The sequence below is a fragment of the Benincasa hispida genome, chromosome 8 (assembly GCF_027475165.1).
Source record: "Benincasa hispida cultivar pf3 chromosome 8, pf3_genome.v1.1, whole genome shotgun sequence".
In the NCBI taxonomy this organism is placed as follows: Eukaryota; Viridiplantae; Streptophyta; class Magnoliopsida; order Cucurbitales; family Cucurbitaceae; genus Benincasa; species Benincasa hispida.
Window position 1 is genome coordinate 8214980 of NC_143485.1, and position 20458 is coordinate 8235437.

At 29.9% G+C, this 20458-nt stretch overlaps 1 protein-coding gene, 1 long non-coding RNA gene and 1 pseudogene across 4 annotated transcripts; 2 read left to right on the forward strand and 1 right to left on the reverse strand.

Annotated features, from left to right (window-relative positions):
• Window positions 1-4591: 4591 nt before the first annotated feature.
• On the forward strand, window positions 4592-7909 carry LOC150034331 (alpha carbonic anhydrase 7-like). Its single transcript, XM_090316159.1, has 6 exons — window positions 4592-4764; window positions 6286-6503; window positions 6956-7165; window positions 7258-7422; window positions 7539-7592; window positions 7690-7909. Exons 1-6 carry the CDS (start codon window positions 4677-4679, stop codon window positions 7771-7773), a joined length of 819 nt encoding a protein of 272 aa, XP_090172285.1. The 5' UTR covers window positions 4592-4676; the 3' UTR covers window positions 7774-7909.
• A 2673-nt stretch (window positions 7910-10582) lies between these two features.
• On the reverse strand, window positions 10583-12732 carry LOC150034332 (uncharacterized). 2 transcript variants are annotated; one of them, XR_016531441.1, is made up of 2 exons: window positions 12495-12732; window positions 10583-12365 (listed from the first exon to the last, which is right to left on the reverse strand). It is a non-coding gene; the product is annotated as an uncharacterized LOC150034332 (long non-coding RNA). The 2 variants fall into 2 exon arrangements; XR_016531440.1 differs by having other exon boundaries at window positions 12463-12732.
• A 3954-nt stretch (window positions 12733-16686) lies between these two features.
• LOC120082761 (alpha carbonic anhydrase 7-like) lies at window positions 16687-20452 on the forward strand (annotated as a pseudogene). Its single transcript, XR_016531528.1, has 7 exons — window positions 16687-16866; window positions 18387-18604; window positions 19057-19266; window positions 19359-19524; window positions 19644-19699; window positions 19798-19945; window positions 20394-20452. The product of XR_016531528.1 is annotated as an alpha carbonic anhydrase 7-like (transcript).
• Window positions 20453-20458: the final 6 nt, after the last annotated feature.

Here is a 20458-nt window from a genome sequence, read left to right on the forward strand (position 1 = left end):
ATTTTCAACAATTTTACCATTTGAAATAATTTTCCTTTAAAAAATAAATTTTCATTTTTTTTGTCATTTTCATTTTATATTTAAAATTACAACGTATTCATGACTCTCCTTGCCCTTTAATTTTATATCTTTACTCTCTAGTTTCTAATGATTTTCTCCTCTTCGATGACATTGTCTTAATGTCACCTGTGTAGGTCTTCTTACTTCTTTAATGACATTGTCCCGAAGCCAAGAACAACATTTCACCAATAACCACTCCAAGCATTGAAATGCTAAACTTGGATTTTCAACTTTATCTCCCAATCTTTTGGTCTTCAATTCCTCAAAAGTTCATTTTTGATACAATTTAATTACTTAGATTGCATGTTGTATGCTTTAAATACTATATTATATTCCAATTCAGTAGTATAAATTTTGGCTTTAATGTCATTCATTATTAACATTAAAACGATACCATGATAGATAAGTGATCCACATTGAAAAAGGTGTTATGGTAGGGGTTAATGTTGAGCACTTCCCGACATTATGTTAAAGGGCGACCACATTTTTAACATCGGCTATTTTTTATATTTGAACAAAAATATTTACAAATATAAAAAAAATTCCAATATCTATCTATGATAGACTGTGATAGACTAATATTCGTGTCTATCTGTGTCATGATAGGCACAGATAGTAGTCTATCATGGTTTATTGCAGTCTGTCGCAGATAGACGGTGACATTTTACTATTATTTGTAAATATTTTCAGTAGCTTTTTCATTTAAAATAATTTTCCTTTTTAACAAACAATGTTGGTTTACCTTTGTTGTCAGTCAATAACCAAAATTGGAGTGCATCCGACATTAAATGTCTTTTTTTTGTGAAAGACAATGTCCGTCATCATTCTTTATTGTAAAAACAAACGTGAAAAACCAACAACATTTCTCTTTCATCTGTATATGCACAATATAAAATGTCATTGGCTTTTGTATACACAACTCAACTTTGAATAAACAAAAAAATTAACTAATTCACTACATTAATTCACAATAAAGAAAGTGATCAATTGTTTAAACAGTATCCTATCATAAAGGTATATTGATCAATATATACATTGGGTTAGAACTCTAAAGATTGAATAATTGATTGTCTACTTGGACGATCATATAGCACTACATGAAAGAAGACCTATGAAGCTTCACATAGCAGTTTTTGCAAAGTTGTGAAAACCCACACTATTAAAAGTATGAGGCTTTTGATAGCGTTTTTAAAATAATATAAAAAGTCTATCTTTTTATTTATAACATTTAGTAACACATCATAAAATACTTAACTTTGTATAGCATTTTGCAAACCACATTTAATCTTTGTAACATGTAAGATTGCATTTAAAAAAGCTATAAAAATGATTTTATAGCCAAAATTTGAGGTTATTGTTCATCTATTTATAGCATTTATTTGAAGCTATAACTATCTCTTTAATGAAAGCTATATAATAATAAACCTTCAAATGTTCAAATTTTTTTTTCTATAGCTTTTATCAGTTTTTTATAGCTTTTTAAAGAACTTTTTATAGTTTCTTGAATCACATTCATGTTGTTATTATTGTGTTTTATGCCTTGCTACACATTAAAAGTGAAAAAAAATATATTTATAATTCACATAATCAAAATGTGTATATCTAAATAAGCATTCATACAAGATTCATATTGTAAAAAAAAAAAAAAAAGAAATGTTCATATAAAAAATCAAATTAACAGAAACTTTATAAACTATAAAATGTTGATATAAAAAATCCAACTAACTCCAATTGTGTTTGTTGTCTAGGAATTACATTCATTGGTAGTTCTTCAACAACTACAAAAAGTCATTTAAATAATAAACAATTAGGTAAAATTATTGAAATCAAGAGCAAAAATGATAAATAGATATATATACAAATTAAGACGTTGAACATCCAATAAATGACTAACAAAATCACTCAAACAATGCCTAAATGACACTATGTCATTTGTAAAACTTTCAAAATAGCACCTAAGTGTAATTTTGACAATCAGAATGACAAAATAAGTTCCTAAAAAGTGTCAAGTCACAATTTTACTCTCAAAACAATCTGAAAAGTATCTAACCACCTAAAAAGTGCCTAGATATCACTCTAAATGACTCAAATGGTATATAATTCTAGAATATCATAACAAGAAATAATGAAGATAACATACTATTTGTACAGATTTCAAAATCCATTTTTCCTATCAGCATCCAAAAAGTTTCCTGCACATCCCAAAATAAATGGTAATAAGTAGATGTTATGTGTTTTTAAAATGCACAACAACAGTACTAAACAAGTCTTGTAGAAGCTGAAAACAAAAGAATGTATTAGCAACACACTGATAAAAGAGAACATCCTTTTAATATCTAAAATTAGTTTTCAAGACCAAATGTCTAATGCTAAAGGTATCAACTTTTCTTTAGGTATTGATCTATGTTTTCAAGAATACATCTTTAAAGTAAGTGTTTGCTTCAATCTTCTTGTTTATGTCAAATAACTATGTAAAACCTTAATATTATAGGTTTCTTGAATCAAAGGTAAAGATTGTGATTTCTCTATTTTTGAACTTTGGTATATTGTCACATTTGATGAATGAATTTTGAGTTTCATAGTAAATATATGTTCTTTTTGCAGCAAGCAGGGATAAGAGACTTCTCAGATTTTTTTATATAAATACTAATGGATGCATCATTTTAAAAAGGTGGAGACTAAAGGATACTTATGTGTCTAAAAAGATGAGTTTGCATTGTTTTTTTCTTTATCTTATGTAATTTGCACAGCATATCGACCCCACAAAAAATATTTTATGAAATGTTGTATTGATTGAAGCATTCCATTAGGAACGATATTTATACTATTGAATTTTTTTTTTATGTAAATGTACTTGCGTATAAAGATTTATATGACTGCAGTTGATTTTATAACTTCATTTGTAATAAATTTGTTATTGGTATAAAGTGCTCTGCAAACTATATACAATTTGATCAAAATCGACTATGAAGCCGAGATTCAAAATGCAATATGGTTTTTATAGCAATTTTCTTATGATTGGAAAAACTGCGATCAAAAGTCAATTGTAGCATTTTTAATGCAATGAAAACTTTCCAGAACATTAAAATTATGTAATAGAAAATAAATATTTTAAAGCTTTTTTTATAACATTGAAAAAACGCTATGAAAAATCGGGGACTTTCAATAATATCGGCTACAATAACATGCCTAAAATGCTATAAAAAGTCTTTTATAACGTTCTTTTACCGCTATAAAAATGCTATAAAAGACCTTTTATAACGTTTTTTGACACCGCTATGAAAAGTTTTTTTCTTTTTAGAATAGATGATATTATTATATAACAACAAGGGGGATCCCACAGCTCGAGATCAAAGCATCAAAACAACAAAGCACAAGCAAAGAAAGTACAACAAAACCAAAATAAAGCCAATAAGATAAGACCAGAACAAAAGTAACACATAAACGCATACTTGCAAACCACCAGAGAGAAAGCCAAAGAAAAGAACCCAAGACCCCTCAAACTAGGGAAAACATTAAAACAAAGAACAATGTAAAGTTAAAAAAGAAAAAACATCCGTAAACACACTAGATAAGACTAAGAAGATCAACCCGCCAGGAAGTAGCACGAACACGAACTGTAGAGACCATAAGGTGAACCAGAATAGACATCGACCTCAGTCGATCTCTATGCAACCGCTGATTACACTCCTGCCAGATGTAGTATATGAAAACCCACTAGAAAACATGGAACAACTTACTACGCATCCCCTTACTCGACCCCACTCGACACAACCAACTCAACTCCACATCCCAACCCGCCACCTGATGCGATGAACCCAACTAACGCAACATACAAGACCAAACCTCTCTCCCAATCCTACACTAAAAAACTAAATGATCCCCCGACTCCACACCTCCCCCACACAGAAGACACCCCCCTCTGACAACACACCCCAATACACCCCTCTGAAAAGTTTCATAATATTAAATATGTGCTATCAAAAGTTGATGTTTTATAGCATTTTTTATAGTGTTAAAAAAAACTATGAAAAATCGGAGACTTTCAATAACATGGGTTATGACAACATTTTGAAAATGCTATAAAAAGTCTACTATTGCGTTTGTTTAAAGCTATTGAATGTGATATTTATTGTAGTGTATCTACGTGCATTTTTCTTTTTATCGAATTGAAGGTCTAATTTCGTAGTGCTTAATTAAAAAGATTACGTGCATTAAAATAGCCAATAAATCATTGGGACTAACAATAAATAAATCCTATTAAAATACCTCACAAATGTGCTAGCTATCCCCTATTAGACACAAAAACCTATTAGACACAAAAACCTCAAGGACCACCCTATTTGGTAGCGTTTTGTTTCAACTTTTCATCAATTATTTATATATGTGATGTAGTTGCCAAGAATTCATTTCCTTTCTCATTTTTTTCAAACTTAGTTGAAATTGACGATAGAAGAAACTCAGAAGCTTCAGATTTCTATGGATTCACACTTCAAATTTTGGCATTATAAATAGGCAAGTTTTTGGTTCTCAAACATCCACAAGTGGAAACAAGCTTGATTTTCTTGGTTATACAGAGAAGAATTTGAAGAAGAAATCAAAGCTTTTATTTGAAGATGGAGAAGCTCAGCTTTCATGTGTTGTTTTGCTCATTTTTCTGTGCCGTTCTTTTGGTTTCATGGCCTGCAATGTCTCAAGAAGTTGGTAGGATTCATACCTCTCTTATTATATGATTAGTTTTCTTTCCTTTTTTCTTTTTTTTTTTTAAATTTTTATTTGTTTCTTTTTTGACAAATTATATTAAAAGGTCGTTGAGGTTTGTATTTGGTGCCTATTTGTCCTCAAAATTTTAAAATGAACATTTTTAAACGGTGACGTTGAAAAATTGTCTATTGGAGATTATGAATATTCATTTGCAAATTTCATGAAGATCATATATAGACACGAAATCCAAATTTCATGTATAAAAAATGTGGTTTATCTTTCTTTTTGTCATTTTCTATTTATCTAATTTCCCTTCCGATAACATTTTTTTTCTTAAATTTTGACTTAAATATTGATGTTGTGTGCACAAGTATTATATTGATTATCATGTGAGTGTTAGATAACTTGTAACTCTGAAATACTTTTTCGAGATGTTTAGAGTATTAAATTACACGATTAAAACGTGTTTTTATAAATTATAAAAACATTAAAAAGAATACAAGTGATTTTAGAATAAGTCCAAAAATGTTGATCGAAAACATAATTTTCTATTTAAAAAAGCATATGCATAAAAAAGATAGTTTGTTTCCAATGGTTGAAATCAAATGGATAATACCAACAATAATAGTAATAACAACAACAGCAACAATAATTATTATATATAGTTTTTTTTTTTTTTTTTCTTTTACATTTCCATCTTACTCTGTTTTTCTCTATTTATTTAAGCAAATTTTCGTGACGATTTTGTTGGGAATGCAATCAAAGTCCCACATTGGTTAGATTAGAGGAGGATCATGGATATATAAGTGAGAATGACTATCTCTATTGGTATGGGGTGAAACTGGTTTGCAAAGCCATGAGGGTTTATGTCCAAAGTGGATAACATTATACCATGCAGAGATAGTTTGATTGGATACGAATAAGGTTCAAATTAACATAATTATTAGTTTATTTTTTTTTATTGACAGACCTCCATGTTCGATTATAAATTGATTTTTTTGTTTTTTAAATGAAATTCTTATCTAGGGAGAAACAAAAATAAAAATTTTGTAGAATAATTATTGGCAGATTTTCAAAAATGGAAGGAAAGGAAACTATTTACACACAATAGCAAAATTTTAATCTTATTTTATAGAGGTTGACAGAGGCTCGTAGAAGGCTATTAGTGTCTATGAATAATAAAAACTAATAGAAATATATCATTGATATTCTATTAACATTTATCAATATTTTATTTTATTTGTGTAAATAGTTCACATTTTTTTTTTTTATCTGTGATTATTTTCCATAATTTAATTATTAAACGAAGAATTAATGATTAGGAGTGGAAGTCAACTGTAAAAGCCAAACAAATTGATGGGATGATTTCATTTGATTTCCAAAATGTCATTTTCCTCGTAATATTTCGATTTTCTTTCAAATAAAAAAATGGTTAATTTGACTTCAATATCTGTGGAAAAAAATCAAAGTCAAATGGACTTTACTTACCATTCCATTTGATTCTCTTTCGTATGCATGCAGAAAATCAGAAAGAGTTTGATTATAATAACAAGGGGAAGAAAGGACCTGCACATTGGGGAGATCTTAAACGAGAATGGCATAACTGCAAGACTGGACGCATGCAATCTCCTATTGATCTGTTGAATAGAAGAGTCCGTATTATATCTCATTTTACGGACCTCAAAATCGACTATAAACCTTCTAATGCAACTCTTAAGAACAGAGGACATGATATAATGGTAACGAAAATAGCATTAGTTAGCGTTTTTGTGTTACTTATCTATTTTAAAAGAGACATTTATCTTTTTTGAGTTAAATCATATTTGATTCAACTTCGAATCTCCATCTTTTAAAATATACAAATCATCGGGGATTTCAAAAATAGAAAAATAAGGAAAACTATTTACACGAAATAGCAAAATTTTAATTTTCTTTGATAGAGGCTAATAGAGGCTGATAGAAGTCTATCCATGTCTATCAGTGGTAGACGCTGATAGAAATTTATCAGTGTCTATCAATATATTTTTTACTATTTCTGTAAATAGTTTGACATTTTCTCTAACGATAAAAATTTTCCTAATATTATTATGCATGGAATAAAAATATGATTTTTAGTCATTGCTACAAATTCTCTTAAGTTTTAGTAATTTAGTCCAATCTAAATTTTATATGTATATTGTGATGAGTGCAGTTGAAATGGGGTGGTAAGGCTGGACATATGGAAGTAAATGGAACTCGATATTTTCTAAGACAAATTCATTGGCACTCACCCTCTGAGCACACTATCAATGGAAGAAGGTTTGCTTTAGAAGCTCACTTAGTGCACCAAAGCCAAACCGGAAAGGTTGCTGTCATTGGAATTCTCTATAATATTGGACGACGTGACTACTTCTTGTCCAGGGTAAAGTTTCATAATCTAAGCTACCATTTAAAGATTAGGTTTAATCTAATTAACAAAGCTTTCAATTTGGTATTGGTTGCTTCCCTTTTCAGATGAAACAACATTTGGAAGAAATATCACATACAAAGAAACATAAAGTATTGAATGTGGTCAATCCATCGTTGCTAAAGATGCGAAGCAGTTTATATTATAGATATATTGGCTCTTTAACGGTTCCTCCTTGTTCTCAGAATGTGCTTTGGACATTGGTCAGAAAGGTATTTTCCAATAAAACCTCTTCTTCTCTAATATTCTTTTATATATATAAGCTATTCCACTATTCCCTAATGTATCTTCTCTTTGTGTCTCAATTATATTCTTATGTATTTTTCAGATCAGGACTGTTGCACCCGAACAAGTAAAGTTGCTTCGTGTGGCCGTTCATGACGTAAGTGACATAACTTTTAAAAAGTTACATTTGATAACACTTTAGGTTCCATTCGATAACTATTTTCTTTTTTGTTTAAATTGGTTTGTATGTGCAGGACTCGGACACTAATGCAAGGCCTTTGCAACCTCTCAATAATCGAAATATTCAACTTCGAATAAAATCAAACATAGATGGATGAGAAGAATGATTCATAAACGCATACATACAACTTCATCTTTCTTCATCTTTCTTTCTAAAATACTACGTTTTTTTTTAAGATATGATAAAATCATTGTTTGAATTTATTATTGAATATGAATCAATTTATTTGATTATGATGTGCATTGTTACGTGACGTCCTCAAATTTCAGCATAAATAAAGGAACATTATTAAACTTTTCTTACAGAATCAATATAAAGGGGCCCATGCATAAAACAACAAGGTTATTAATCAGTTATATAATACCCCAAATTTCAGCCTATATCTTGGAATGCAATTAACCCACAAGAAGAAAAATGAATTTCCATGCCTTTCAATTTTATATCTTTACTCATAGTGTAAAAATGAATTTCCTGTTAATGGAATGCAAAATTCACAGGACTCTCCTTGCCCTTTAATTTTATATCTTTACTCTCTAATTTCTAATGGTTTTCTCCTCTTCAATGACATTCTCTTAATGTCACCTGCGTAGGTCTTCTTGCTTCTTTATTGACATTGTCCCGAAGCCAGGAACAACATTTCACCAATAACCATTCCAAGCATTGAAATGCTAAACTTGGCTTTTCAACTTTATCTCCCAATGTTTTGGTCTTCGATTGCTCAAAAGTTCATTTTTGATACAATTTAATTACTTAGATTGCATGTTGTATGCTTTAAATACTATATTATATTCCAATTCAGTAGTATAAAATCTGGCTTTAATGTCATTCAATATTAACGTTAAAACGATATAATGATAGATAGGTGATCCACATTGAAAAAAGTGTTTTTGTAGGGGTTAATGTTGAGCACTGGCCAACATTATATTAAAGGGCGAACACATTTTTAACATGGGTTATTTTTAAATATAGGAAAATGAACCAAAATATTTATAAATATAATGAAATTCCAATATCTATCTATGATAGACCGTGATAGACTAATATCCGTGTCTATCTGTGTCATGATAGACACAGATAGTAGTCTATCATGGTTTATCGCAGTCTGTCGCAGATAGACGGTGACATTTTACTATTATTTGTAAATATTTTCAGCAGTTTTTTCATTTAAAATAATTTTCCTTTTTAACAAACAATGTTGGTTTGCCTTTATTGTTAGTCAATAACCAACATTTGAGTGCATCCGACATTAAATGTCTTTTTTTGTGAAAGACAATATCCGTCACCATTCTTTATTGTAAAAACAAACATAACAAACCAACAGTATTTTTCTTTCATTTGTATATGTACAATATAAAAAGTCATTTGTTTTTGTATACACAACTCAACTTTGAATAAACAAAAAAAATCAACTAATTCACTATATCAATTCACAATAAAGAAAGTGATCAATTGTTTAGACAGTAACCTATCATAAAGGTATATTGATCAATATATACATAGGGTTAGAACTCTAAAGATTGAATAACTGATTGTCTACTTGGAGGATCATATAGCTCTACATGAAAGAAGACCTACGAAGCTTTAAAAAAAAAACGCTATAGTAAATCTTTTATAGCATTTTTTGCAATGTCGTGACGACTCATGTTATTAAAAGTATGAGGCTTTTGATAGCAATTTTAAAATGCTAAAAAGTCCAACCTTTTATTTATAACATTTAGTAATACACCATAAAATACTTGACTTTGTATAGCATTCTGCAAACCACACTTAATCTTTGGAACATGTAAGATTGCATTCAAAAAAGCAATAAAAATGATTTTATAGCCAAAATTTGAGGTTATTGTTAATCTATTTATAACATTTATTTAAAGCTATAACTATCTGTTTAATGGAAGCTATAATATAAACCTTCAAATGTTCAAAAAAAAAAATTTCTTTCTATAGCTTTTATCAAATTTTTTTATAGCTTTTTGAAGAACTTTTTATAGTTTCTTGAATCACATTCATGTTATTATTATTGTGTTTTATACCTTGCTACACATTAAAAGTGAAAAAAGTATTTATAATTCACATAATCAATTAACTCCAAATGAACAAAACATAAACTTTATAAACTATAAAATGTTGATATAAAAAATCCAATTAACTCCAAATGTGTTTGTTGTCTAGGCCTTGCATTCATTGATAGATATATATACAAATTAAGACTTTAAACACCCAACAAATGACTAACAAAATCACCCAAATAATGTCTAAATGACACTACGTCATTTGTAAAACTTTCTGAATAGCACCGAAGTGTAATTTTGACAATCAGAATGACAAAATAAGTTCCTAAAAAGTGACAAGTCACAATTTTACTCTCAAAACAATCTGAAATGTATCTAACCACCTAAAAAGTGCCTAGATATCACTCTAAATGACTCAAATGGTATATAATTCTAGAATATCATAACAAGAACTAATGAAGATAACATACTATTTGTATAGATTTCAAAATCCATTTTTCCTATCAGTATCCAAAAAGTTTCCTGCACATCCCAAATAGATGGTAATAAGTAGATGTTATGTGTTTTTAAGATGCACAACAGCAGTACTAAACAAGTGTTGTAGAAGCTGAAAACAAAAGAATGTATTAGCAACACACTGATAAAAGAGAACATCCTTTTAATATCTGAAATTAGTTTTCCAAACTACTAATTTTCATTCGTATCATCCAACAACACAGAGCTAGCAAAAACAATAGCACAATATGCTCATTCTGTTTAAATCTAAATCAATTCACTAATTGATATGTTAAAAAAAAAAAGTAAAAAGAAATCCCCCAACTTTTGCTCCCTCCACCTTGTAAGTTATAAGAAACATAGTGCTAAATAAAAAAACTCAAGTTAAGAAGAAAAACACAATGAACAAAACCCAAAGTTTCTTAAATGAGGCAAATAGAAACAAGAATATAAAAACTGAGAGGTGAAGTGGTACACAAAATTGAAACTAAATGAATGCCTACGCAATACTCTTTTTACAAGTTTTCAAGATCTCAAACTCAAGATTAAAACAATCCCACAATCAAAAGTAGTGAAACATAACATTAACACTTATAAACATAAGAACCAAATTAAGAAAACTTATCAAACTTAATCAACCAAAACTTAACTAATGAACTTAATCATCTCTTTACCCACCCCTACACTAACCTCAAATTCAATGTGAAACTAATGAACATAACATCAACATTAATCTCAAATGAACTCTCAAGTTCATTAAACAAACCTTAATAATTTAGTATTCCAATAAAACTTAAAATTACTTATATTTCCTACTACTCTGGGATCCAAATCTAAACTAACTCTGAAAGTGTCATCAAAACTAGCTAGAGAAATTTAGAATAACGATAAAGTTGCAACGAAAATTATTCAAGTGGATTCCAAGAAATGAGTTCAAATCACAACAAAAATGATAACCATTTATGAATAACCCTTTTTTTTTTTTTTTTTTGCGCAACACTACACATACCTTGTTGTGAAAGTTGGTGGTGGAATATGAACCATAATTGTGTGTTGTGATGTTGGAGGCAATTACTTGAGCTTGAAAGAAACCAATCCTTTCCAATAATAAAATCTTGATGAATAAAGCATCCAGGGGAAAACTTATTTCAACCTTAAGGGGTCCGTTTATTCAACTAAGGTATTAACACTATACGAAGGCTTGAATAATTGAGTCATTCGGTAATTTATGACAGGAAATTTACCATGTAGTGGTACCTTTTAAAATCGAATCAAGAATGAGTCTAAATTCACAAGTTTGCATTTCAATTTTTTATTTTGAATTTTTTATTTAATGAAAACCAACTCTTCTTAGAGATATAAAAGAATTTTAAATTTCAAAAAATATTATTAGTCTTCTTTACTACCCGAAAATGTCTCAAGGAAAAGAAAAAGGAAACGTAATTTAGAAACTATAGTAGTCAGGCATTTTAAGGAAGATACAAACCGTCCCACTAGCTCAAGCATTGCTTGAAACATAAGCTTTTGATGATTCACCATTTACAAAATTCTTCACTGATCCGTATTGGTAGTACAACATTCCGAAGCCATATTTGTGATCCAGTTATGACACAGTAAAACCTTATAGAAGAAACAGATGTTATCACCAGGCATCAAATTATATGGACGAGAAAAAATGTGCAACAAATTCCTATATGCAAAAAATAAATACGAGAGGTTGTTTGGCAAGCTGACAAGCAATTTATCTTCAATAAGAGAAAGAAGAAGTTTCAAAGCAAGAAACAAAGAAACAATGAATCTGAAGGAACAATACACCCATCTTCCTAATGCTAAAGAAAAGCGAAATAAACGCAAGATGAAAATCCTAAATTAAGATTGACTAAATGGTAAGTGAAAAAGATGATCCAACAGAATGAAGTCATCATGGCAATTGAAACAAAAATTTCACCTTAGGAGAACACAAATAGCTAAAGATGCTGAAAATCGAAGTAGATCGAAGATTAAATTCATAGATTAACAGAATCTGGTAAGATCTAAAAAACTAAAAAATCCACTAACATCTACCACCACGAAGAACGAAAAAACCCACCCAAGAAGGCTTGACAGACGATGGAGAACAACCGATGGCGAAGAAAACATCCACGATTGACGGCTAAGAGGCCCACAAAAACGAAAATTGAAACATCTACAAACAACGATGAAGGGTATATCATGTTAACATTTTGAGAACGAAAACTAAAAACTCACTCTGTATCTAAAAGACAAAATTGATTTTCCCTTACCTCTGAAAATCAGAACCAATGCCACAACCTACCTTTGAAAATTGAAGTCACAATCCTCCTATGAAAATTGGAACCAACGCCTAGCAGTTCTCTGGAAATGGAAGTTGCAACCTTCGTCCTCTGAAAGTCGAAGGCAACCCCACGACTTTCCTCCTAAAACAATTGATGCCAGCACCACGATATTGCTCTCAAGAAAATCGTAGCCAACACCGCCTCCTTCCTCCTTTGAAACCCACGATGCTGCAACCCCCTGAAATCCAAAATGAAACCCTTTTCCTAAGCTAAATAAATCGGAGAAGCTGGGGAGACAAAAAGAGGAAAGAAGAGAAGATCAGGGAAGTGGTCAGGCCGAAAGAGGAAAGAAGAGAAGATTAGGAGGGAAGTCGATGATACCTATTTTTGTTTCCATAAAATTTGAGCGCACGCGTAGATTTTTTCCAAAAACTAACTTCCGCATTTTTCCCACTTTACTATAACCTATTTCATGAAAGACTATATTAAAAAGCTATAAATAATTATATTTGTTGCAATGGAGTTATTGTCCCAAAAAAGTTAGAAAGAAGGTATCTTTGCTTAAATATAAAATACAGAATTTTAAAAGAAATGAATCATATCTATAAAGAGAAATTGCACAAAGTATAAAGCTTATATTTACACAAACAACCAAGACATGGTGCAACCTGTTTTCTTGAACAACATTAAACAGTCCGAAAAACTCGCTGAAAGTATTCGAAAGAGTCTAAAACTATATATAAAGGTTTTCAAGTGTTGCGGACAGTCCTAAATTACATTAATCGTATCCACAAAAGACTTAAAGTAATGTTGAAACTCGTGGATTTCGTGTGGGTGTAGGTCAGGTTGTGGGGATGATATGCACCATGCAGAGGGTAGGTCGTGGGTGGTGTGGATATTCAGTAGAGCTATATGATCTTGCCAAAGGACTGGAGTGTGCGAAAGGGACTTTGCGTGAAAAAGAGTTGGAGGAGAAGAGGGCTTCGCATGGCGAGACTTTTGCTAGGGTTTAATTTGATTTTTTTTTTCTTTTCTTTAATTTGAAAATAAACTAACGAAGTAGAGGTGTTCACTACGAGGCACAGATGAGATATTTCAATCTCTATCCTAGAGAAATTCTCCATTTATTTTTTTGGAGATCAGGTTCTCCACCAGAAAAAAAAGCTTATCCCCTATTAGAAAAAAAAGTCTATATAACAAACATTTAACATCAGTTATCAATTGATATTGCAGCGGTGGTAACAATATTGGTCATAAAAAATGTCATTGTATCACTACAACATATACCACCTTTAATAACATTTAATTATAGCTTTTTATTAAAACAACTATTGATAAATGGGGAAAAAAAATCGAGGAACAAAATATTTTGACCCGCCCAAAATTTCCTCTCATACGCACTAATTTCTCCCTCTCTTGGTAAAGGATAGAATGAACATTAGTGTGTTTCTTTACTTAGTCAAACTAGCGTATTCTAGGTGTAGTTTTTATTCTTCTTAGTTAGCTTAGCTATGTCTTAAGCATGGTGTTCTTCTGTTGTTAAAGGAAAGAATGAGAAGCTAATTCGTCAAGTGTTTTTGTTCTAATTTTTTGTTTTCCTTGAATGGGGTAAATCTATCCTACTGCTATATGGTGTTCTATGAACAGATTTGGAAGATGTGGGGTTTTACTAAGATCAGATGGGTATTTGGTTTATGCTTGTAAGCCGTTTGATCAAACATCTCTAAAATCCTAAACTAATTTTTAAGGTATTTTTGTTCTTCCGTTTTCATGTAAAATCACTAAGAAGTTAAGCTCATGTACGATAAGATCATAATAATTTTTTCTCTCAATGGAATTGATTACGTATTTTTGTTGGCCATTTAACTCAATGGTGAATAGTTTCACTGTTTTAGCTAGGGGATTTGTTGTTCTTTCCTACGGGTGTGAAGTTTCAATGATGTTGAAAAGCTTTGGAGTTTTAGGATCGTAAATAGATATTATTGGCCACTTGAATTTGTAGGTAAATTCTAGAAACAAGCACTTATTCTTAAAACTACTTTTGGTTTCCATTTTTTTTTTTTTTTTTTTGGATTTTGAAAACATTTGTAAAGATTAAAGTAGAGAAGAGAACAAAGATCCATAGATAGGAGTTAAGTTTTTCAACTACGTTTGATATGTCACATTTTCAAGAATTTATTTTGTTTTTTGAGGTATTCTTTTTCTTTTCTTTTGGAAAAACCATAGAAGGTTAATTGGGTCAAGTTGGATGGTAGGTGTAATAGTTTATTGGGTCAAGTTGTGGCTTGAGATGAAGATTGCAATTTCTGGTTCGAATAGGTCAGTCAATAACCACTTGTATAGGCTAATTAGCCTTTTTATGCACTTTAATTTTGTATTTTTAGTCCATATACTGTATTTTATGTGCTTTTGATGTGGCCCTAAAATTGCAATTTTTGTTTCATATATATTTTTTTCATGGATATTTTGTTGCGTTTGTGCATTAGTTGGTTATGGGACACATGAAAATAACAAAGGGTGAACATTGTAGATCATTGTTCTTATATGAGTTTGTTATTTCATTGTTCTTACTATGTTGTAATATGGAGCCTTTGAATTTGTTGTTTTCTTATCTATAGTGTAAGTTTAATTTTATATTCGTTTTCATTCTTAATGTTGGAAATTCTTTACTTTGCATTTAGATTTGTAAATTGTTGGCTTGACCAAATGTCTAGTGCTAAAGGTATTGACTTTTCTTTAGGTATTGATCTATGTTTTCAAGAATACATCTTTAAAGTTAGTGTTTGCTTCAATCTTCTTGTTAATGTCAAATAACTATGTAAACCCTTGATATTATAGGTTTCTTGAATCAAAAGATAAAGACTGTGATTTCTCTATTTTTGAACTTGGGTATATTGTCACATTTGATGAATGAATTTTGAGTTTGATGGTAAATATATGTTCTTTTTATAGCAAGCAGGGATAAGAGACTTCTTAGATTTTTTGATATAAATACTAATGGATGCATCACTTTAAAAAGGTGGAGACTAAAGGATACTGATGTGTCTAAAAAGATGAGGTTGCATTATTATTATTATTTTTTATCTTAATGTAATTTGCACAACATGTAGATTCCACAAAAATATTTTATGGAATGTTGTTGATTGAAGCATCCCATTACGAGCGATATTTATACTATTAAAAATTTATTTTGATATAAAAGTATTTTCGTATAATGTTAAAGATTTATATGATTACAGATGATTTTATAACTTTATTTGTAATAAATTTGTTACTGGTATAAAATGTTCTACAAACTATATACAATTTGATCAAAATCGACTAATAAGGCGAGATTCAAAATGCAATATTGTTTTTATAGCAATTTTCTTATGATTGTAAAAACTGGAATCGAAAGTCAATTATAGCATTTCTAATGCTATGAAAACTTTTCAAAACATCAAAATTATGTAGTAAAAAATAAATATTTTATAGCTTTTTTTTATAACATTGAAAAAACCCTACGGAAAGTCGGGACTTTCAATAACATCGGCTACAATAGCATGCCTAAAATGCTATAAAAAGTCTTTTATAACTTTTTTTTACCACTATAAAAAATGCTATAAAAGACATTTTATAGTGTTTTTTGACAGCGCTATGAAAAGTTTTTATAATATTAAGTATGTGCTATCAAAAGTTGATTTTTATAGCATTTTTATAGCGTTAAAAAAAACGTTATGGAAAGTCGGGTACTTTCAATAACATGGGTTATGACAATATTTTGAAAATGTTATGAAAAGTCTACGATAGCGTTTATTTAAAGCTATCGAATGTGATATTTGTTGTAGTATATCTATGCGCATTGTCCTTTTGTTGATATTGAAGGTCTAATTTCTTGTTGTCCTTAATTAAAAAGATTACGTGCATTAAAATAGCCAATAAATCATTGGGACTAACCATAAATAAATCCTATACAAATACCTCACAAATGTGCTAGCTATCCCCTATTAGACACAAAAAGCTTAAGGACCACCCTATTTAGTTGTAAAAGAACCCGTACGGCAGCGTTTTGTTTCAAATGTTCATTAATTATTTATATATGTGATGTAGTTGCCAAGAATTCATTTCCTTTCTCATTTTTTTCAAACTTAGTTGAAATTGACGATAGAAGAAACTCAGAAGCTTCAGATGGATTCACACTTCAAATTTTGGCATTATAAATAGGCAAGTTTTTGGTTCTCAAACATCCACAAGTGGAAACAAGCTTGATTTTCTTGGTTATACAGAGAAGAATTTGAAGAAGAAATCAAAGTTTTTATATGAAGATGGAGAAGCTCAGCTTTCATGTGTTGTTTTGCTCATTTTTCTGTGCCGTTCTTTTGGTTTCATGGCCTGCAATGTCTCAAGAAGTTGGTAGGATTCATACCTCTCTTATTATATGATTAGTTTTCTTTCCTTTTTTCTTTTTTTTTTTTTAAATTTTTATTTGTTTCTTTTTTGACAAATTATATTAAAAGGTCGTTGAGGTTTGTATTTGGTGCCTATTTGTCCTCAAAATTTTAAAATGAACATTTTTAAATGGTGACGTTGAAAAATTGTCTATTGGAGATTATGAATATTCATTTGCAAATTTCATGAAGATCATACATAGACACGAAATCTAAATTTCATGTATAAAAAATGTGGTTTATCTTTCTTTTTGTCATTTTCTATTTATCTAAGTTCCCTTCCGATAACATTTTTTTTTCTTAAATTTTGACTTAAATATTGATGTTGTGTGCACAAGTATTATATTGATTTTCATGTGAGTGTTAGATAACTTCTAGCTTTGAAATACTTTTTCGAGATGTTTAGAGTATTAAATTACACGATTAAAACGTGTTTTTGTAAATTATAAAAACATTAAAAAGAATACAAGTGATTTTAGAATAAGTCCAAAAATGTTGATCGAAAACATAATTTTGTATTTAAAAAAGCATATGCATAAAATAGATAGTTTGTTTCCAATGGTTGAAATCAAATGGATAATACCAACAATAATAGTAATAACAACAACATCAACAATAATTATTATATATAGTTTTTTTTTTTTTTTTTTTACATTTCCATCTTACTCTGTTTTTCTCTATTTATTTAAGCAAATTTTCGTGACGATTTTGTTGGGAATGCAACCAAAGTCCCACATTGGTTAGATTAGAGGAGGATCATGGATATATAAGTGAGAATGACTATCTCTATTGGTATGGGGTGAAACTGGTTTGCAAAGCCATGAGGGTTTATGTCCAAAGTGGATAACATTATACCATGCAGAGATAGTTTGATTGGATACGAATAAGGTTCAAATTAACATAATTATTAGTTTATTTTTTTTTATTGACAGACCTCCATGTTCGATTATAAATTGATTTTTTTGTTTTTTAAATGAAATTCTTATCTAGGGAGAAACAAAAATAAAAATTTTGTAGAATAATTATTGGCAGATTTTCAAAAATGGAAGGAAAGGAAACTATTTACACACAATAGCAAAATTTTAATCTTATTTTATAGAGGTTGACAGAGGCTCGTAGAAGGCTATTAGTGTCTATGAATAATAAAAACTAATAGAAATATATCATTGATATTCTATTAACATTTATCAATATTTTATTTTATTTGTGTAAATAGTTCACATTTTTTTTTTTTATCTGTGATTATTTTCCATAATTTAATTATTAAACGAAGAATTAATGATTAGGAGTGGAAGTCAACTGTAAAAGCCAAACAAATTGATGGGATGATTTCATTTGATTTCCAAAATGTCATTTTCCTCGTAATATTTCGATTTTCTTTCAAATAAAAAAATGGTTAATTTGACTTCAATATCTGTGGAAAAAAATCAAAGTCAAATGGACTTTACTTACCATTCCATTTGATTCTCTTTCGTATGCATGCAGAAAATCAGAAAGAGTTTGATTATAATAACAAGGGGAAGAAAGGACCTGCACATTGGGGAGATCTTAAACGAGAATGGCATAACTGCAAGACTGGACGCATGCAATCTCCTATTGATCTGTTGAATAGAAGAGTCCGTATTATATCTCATTTTACGGACCTCAAAATCGACTATAAACCTTCTAATGCAACTCTTAAGAACAGAGGACATGATATAATGGTAACGAAAATAGCATTAGTTAGCGTTTTTGTGTTACTTATCTATTTTAAAAGAGACATTTATCTTTTTTGAGTTAAATCATATTTGATTCAACTTCGAATCTCCATCTTTTAAAATATACAAATCATCGGGGATTTCAAAAATAGAAAAATAAGGAAAACTATTTACACGAAATAGCAAAATTTTAATTTTCTTTGATAGAGGCTAATAGAGGCTGATAGAAGTCTATCCATGTCTATCAGTGGTAGACGCTGATAGAAATTTATCAGTGTCTATCAATATATTTTTTACTATTTCTGTAAATAGTTTGACATTTTCTCTAACGATAAAAATTTTCCTAATATTATTATGCATGGAATAAAAATATGATTTTTAGTCATTGCTACAAATTCTCTTAAGTTTTAGTAATTTAGTCCAATCTAAATTTTATATGTATATTGTGATGAGTGCAGTTGAAATGGGGTGGTAAGGCTGGACATATGGAAGTAAATGGAACTCGATATTTTCTAAGACAAATTCATTGGCACTCACCCTCTGAGCACACTATCAATGGAAGAAGGTTTGCTTTAGAAGCTCACTTAGTGCACCAAAGCCAAACCGGAAAGGTTGCTGTCATTGGAATTCTCTATAATATTGGACGACGTGACTACTTCTTGTCCAGGGTAAAGTTTCATAATCTAAGCTACCATTTAAAGATTAGGTTTAATCTAATTAACAAAGCTTTCAATTTGGTATTGGTTGCTTCCCTTTTCAGATGAAACAACATTTGGAAGAAATATCACATACAAAGAAACATAAAGTATTGAATGTGGTCAATCCATCGTTGCTAAAGATGCGAAGCAGTTTATATTATAGATATATTGGCTCTTTAACGGTTCCTCCTTGTTCTCCAGAATGTGCTTTGGACATTGGTCAGAAAGGTATTTTCCAATTAAAAAACCTTCTCTTCTCTATTATTCTTTTATATATATAAGCTATTCCACAATTCCCTATGTATACTTCTCTTTGTGTCTCAATTATATTCTTATGTATTTTTCAGATCAGGACTGTTGCACCCGAAAACAAGTAAAGTTGCTTCGTGTGGCCGTTCATGACGTAAGTGACATAACTTTTAAAAAGTTACATTTGATAACACTTTAGGTACCTTTCGATAACTATTTTCTTATTTGTTAAAATTGGTTTGTAATGTGCAGGACTCGGACACTAATGCAAGGCCTTTGCAAACTCTCAATAATCGAAATATTCAACTTCGAATAAAAATCAAACATAGATGGATGAGAAGAATGATTCATAAGCTTACATACAAACTTCATCTTTCTTATCTTTCTTTTAAAATACTACGTTTTTTTTTAGATATGATAAAAATCCATTTTTTTTTGGTTTTTGGAAAATTTTTTTTATTATTGAATATGAATCAATTTATTTGATTATTATGATGTGCATTGTTACGTGACGTCCTCAAATTTCCGCATAAATCAAAGGAACATTATTTATACTTTTTACAGATCATATAAAGGGCATTGCATAAACAACAAGGTTATTAATCAGTTATATAATACCCCAAATTTTCTGCCTAGTATCTTGGTATGCACTTAACCCACAAGAAGAAAATGAAATTTCCATGGCCTTTCAAATTTTATATCTTTACTCATAGTGTAAAAATGAATTTCCTGTTAATGGAATGCAAAAACAGGACTCTCTTGCCCTTTAAATTTTATATGATTACTCTCTTAATTTCTAACATGTTTTCTCCTCTTCTCATGACATTCTCTTAATGTCACCTGCGTAGGTCTTCTTGCTTCTTTATTGACATTGTCCCGAAGCCAGGAACAACATTTTCACCAATAACCCAAT

Excerpts from the sequence above, each read along its gene's own strand:
- LOC150034331 (XM_090316159.1), top strand. The coding sequence starts at position 4,677 with ATGGAGAAGCTCAGCTTTCATGTGTTGTTTTGCTCATTTTTCTGTGCC. Across the intron at positions 6,504-6,955 it reads ACAGAGGACATGATATAATG|TTGAAATGGGGTGGTAAGGC; the intron begins GTAACGAAAATA and ends TGATGAGTGCAG. Across the intron at positions 7,166-7,257 it reads GTGACTACTTCTTGTCCAGG|ATGAAACAACATTTGGAAGA; the intron begins GTAAAGTTTCAT and ends TTCCCTTTTCAG.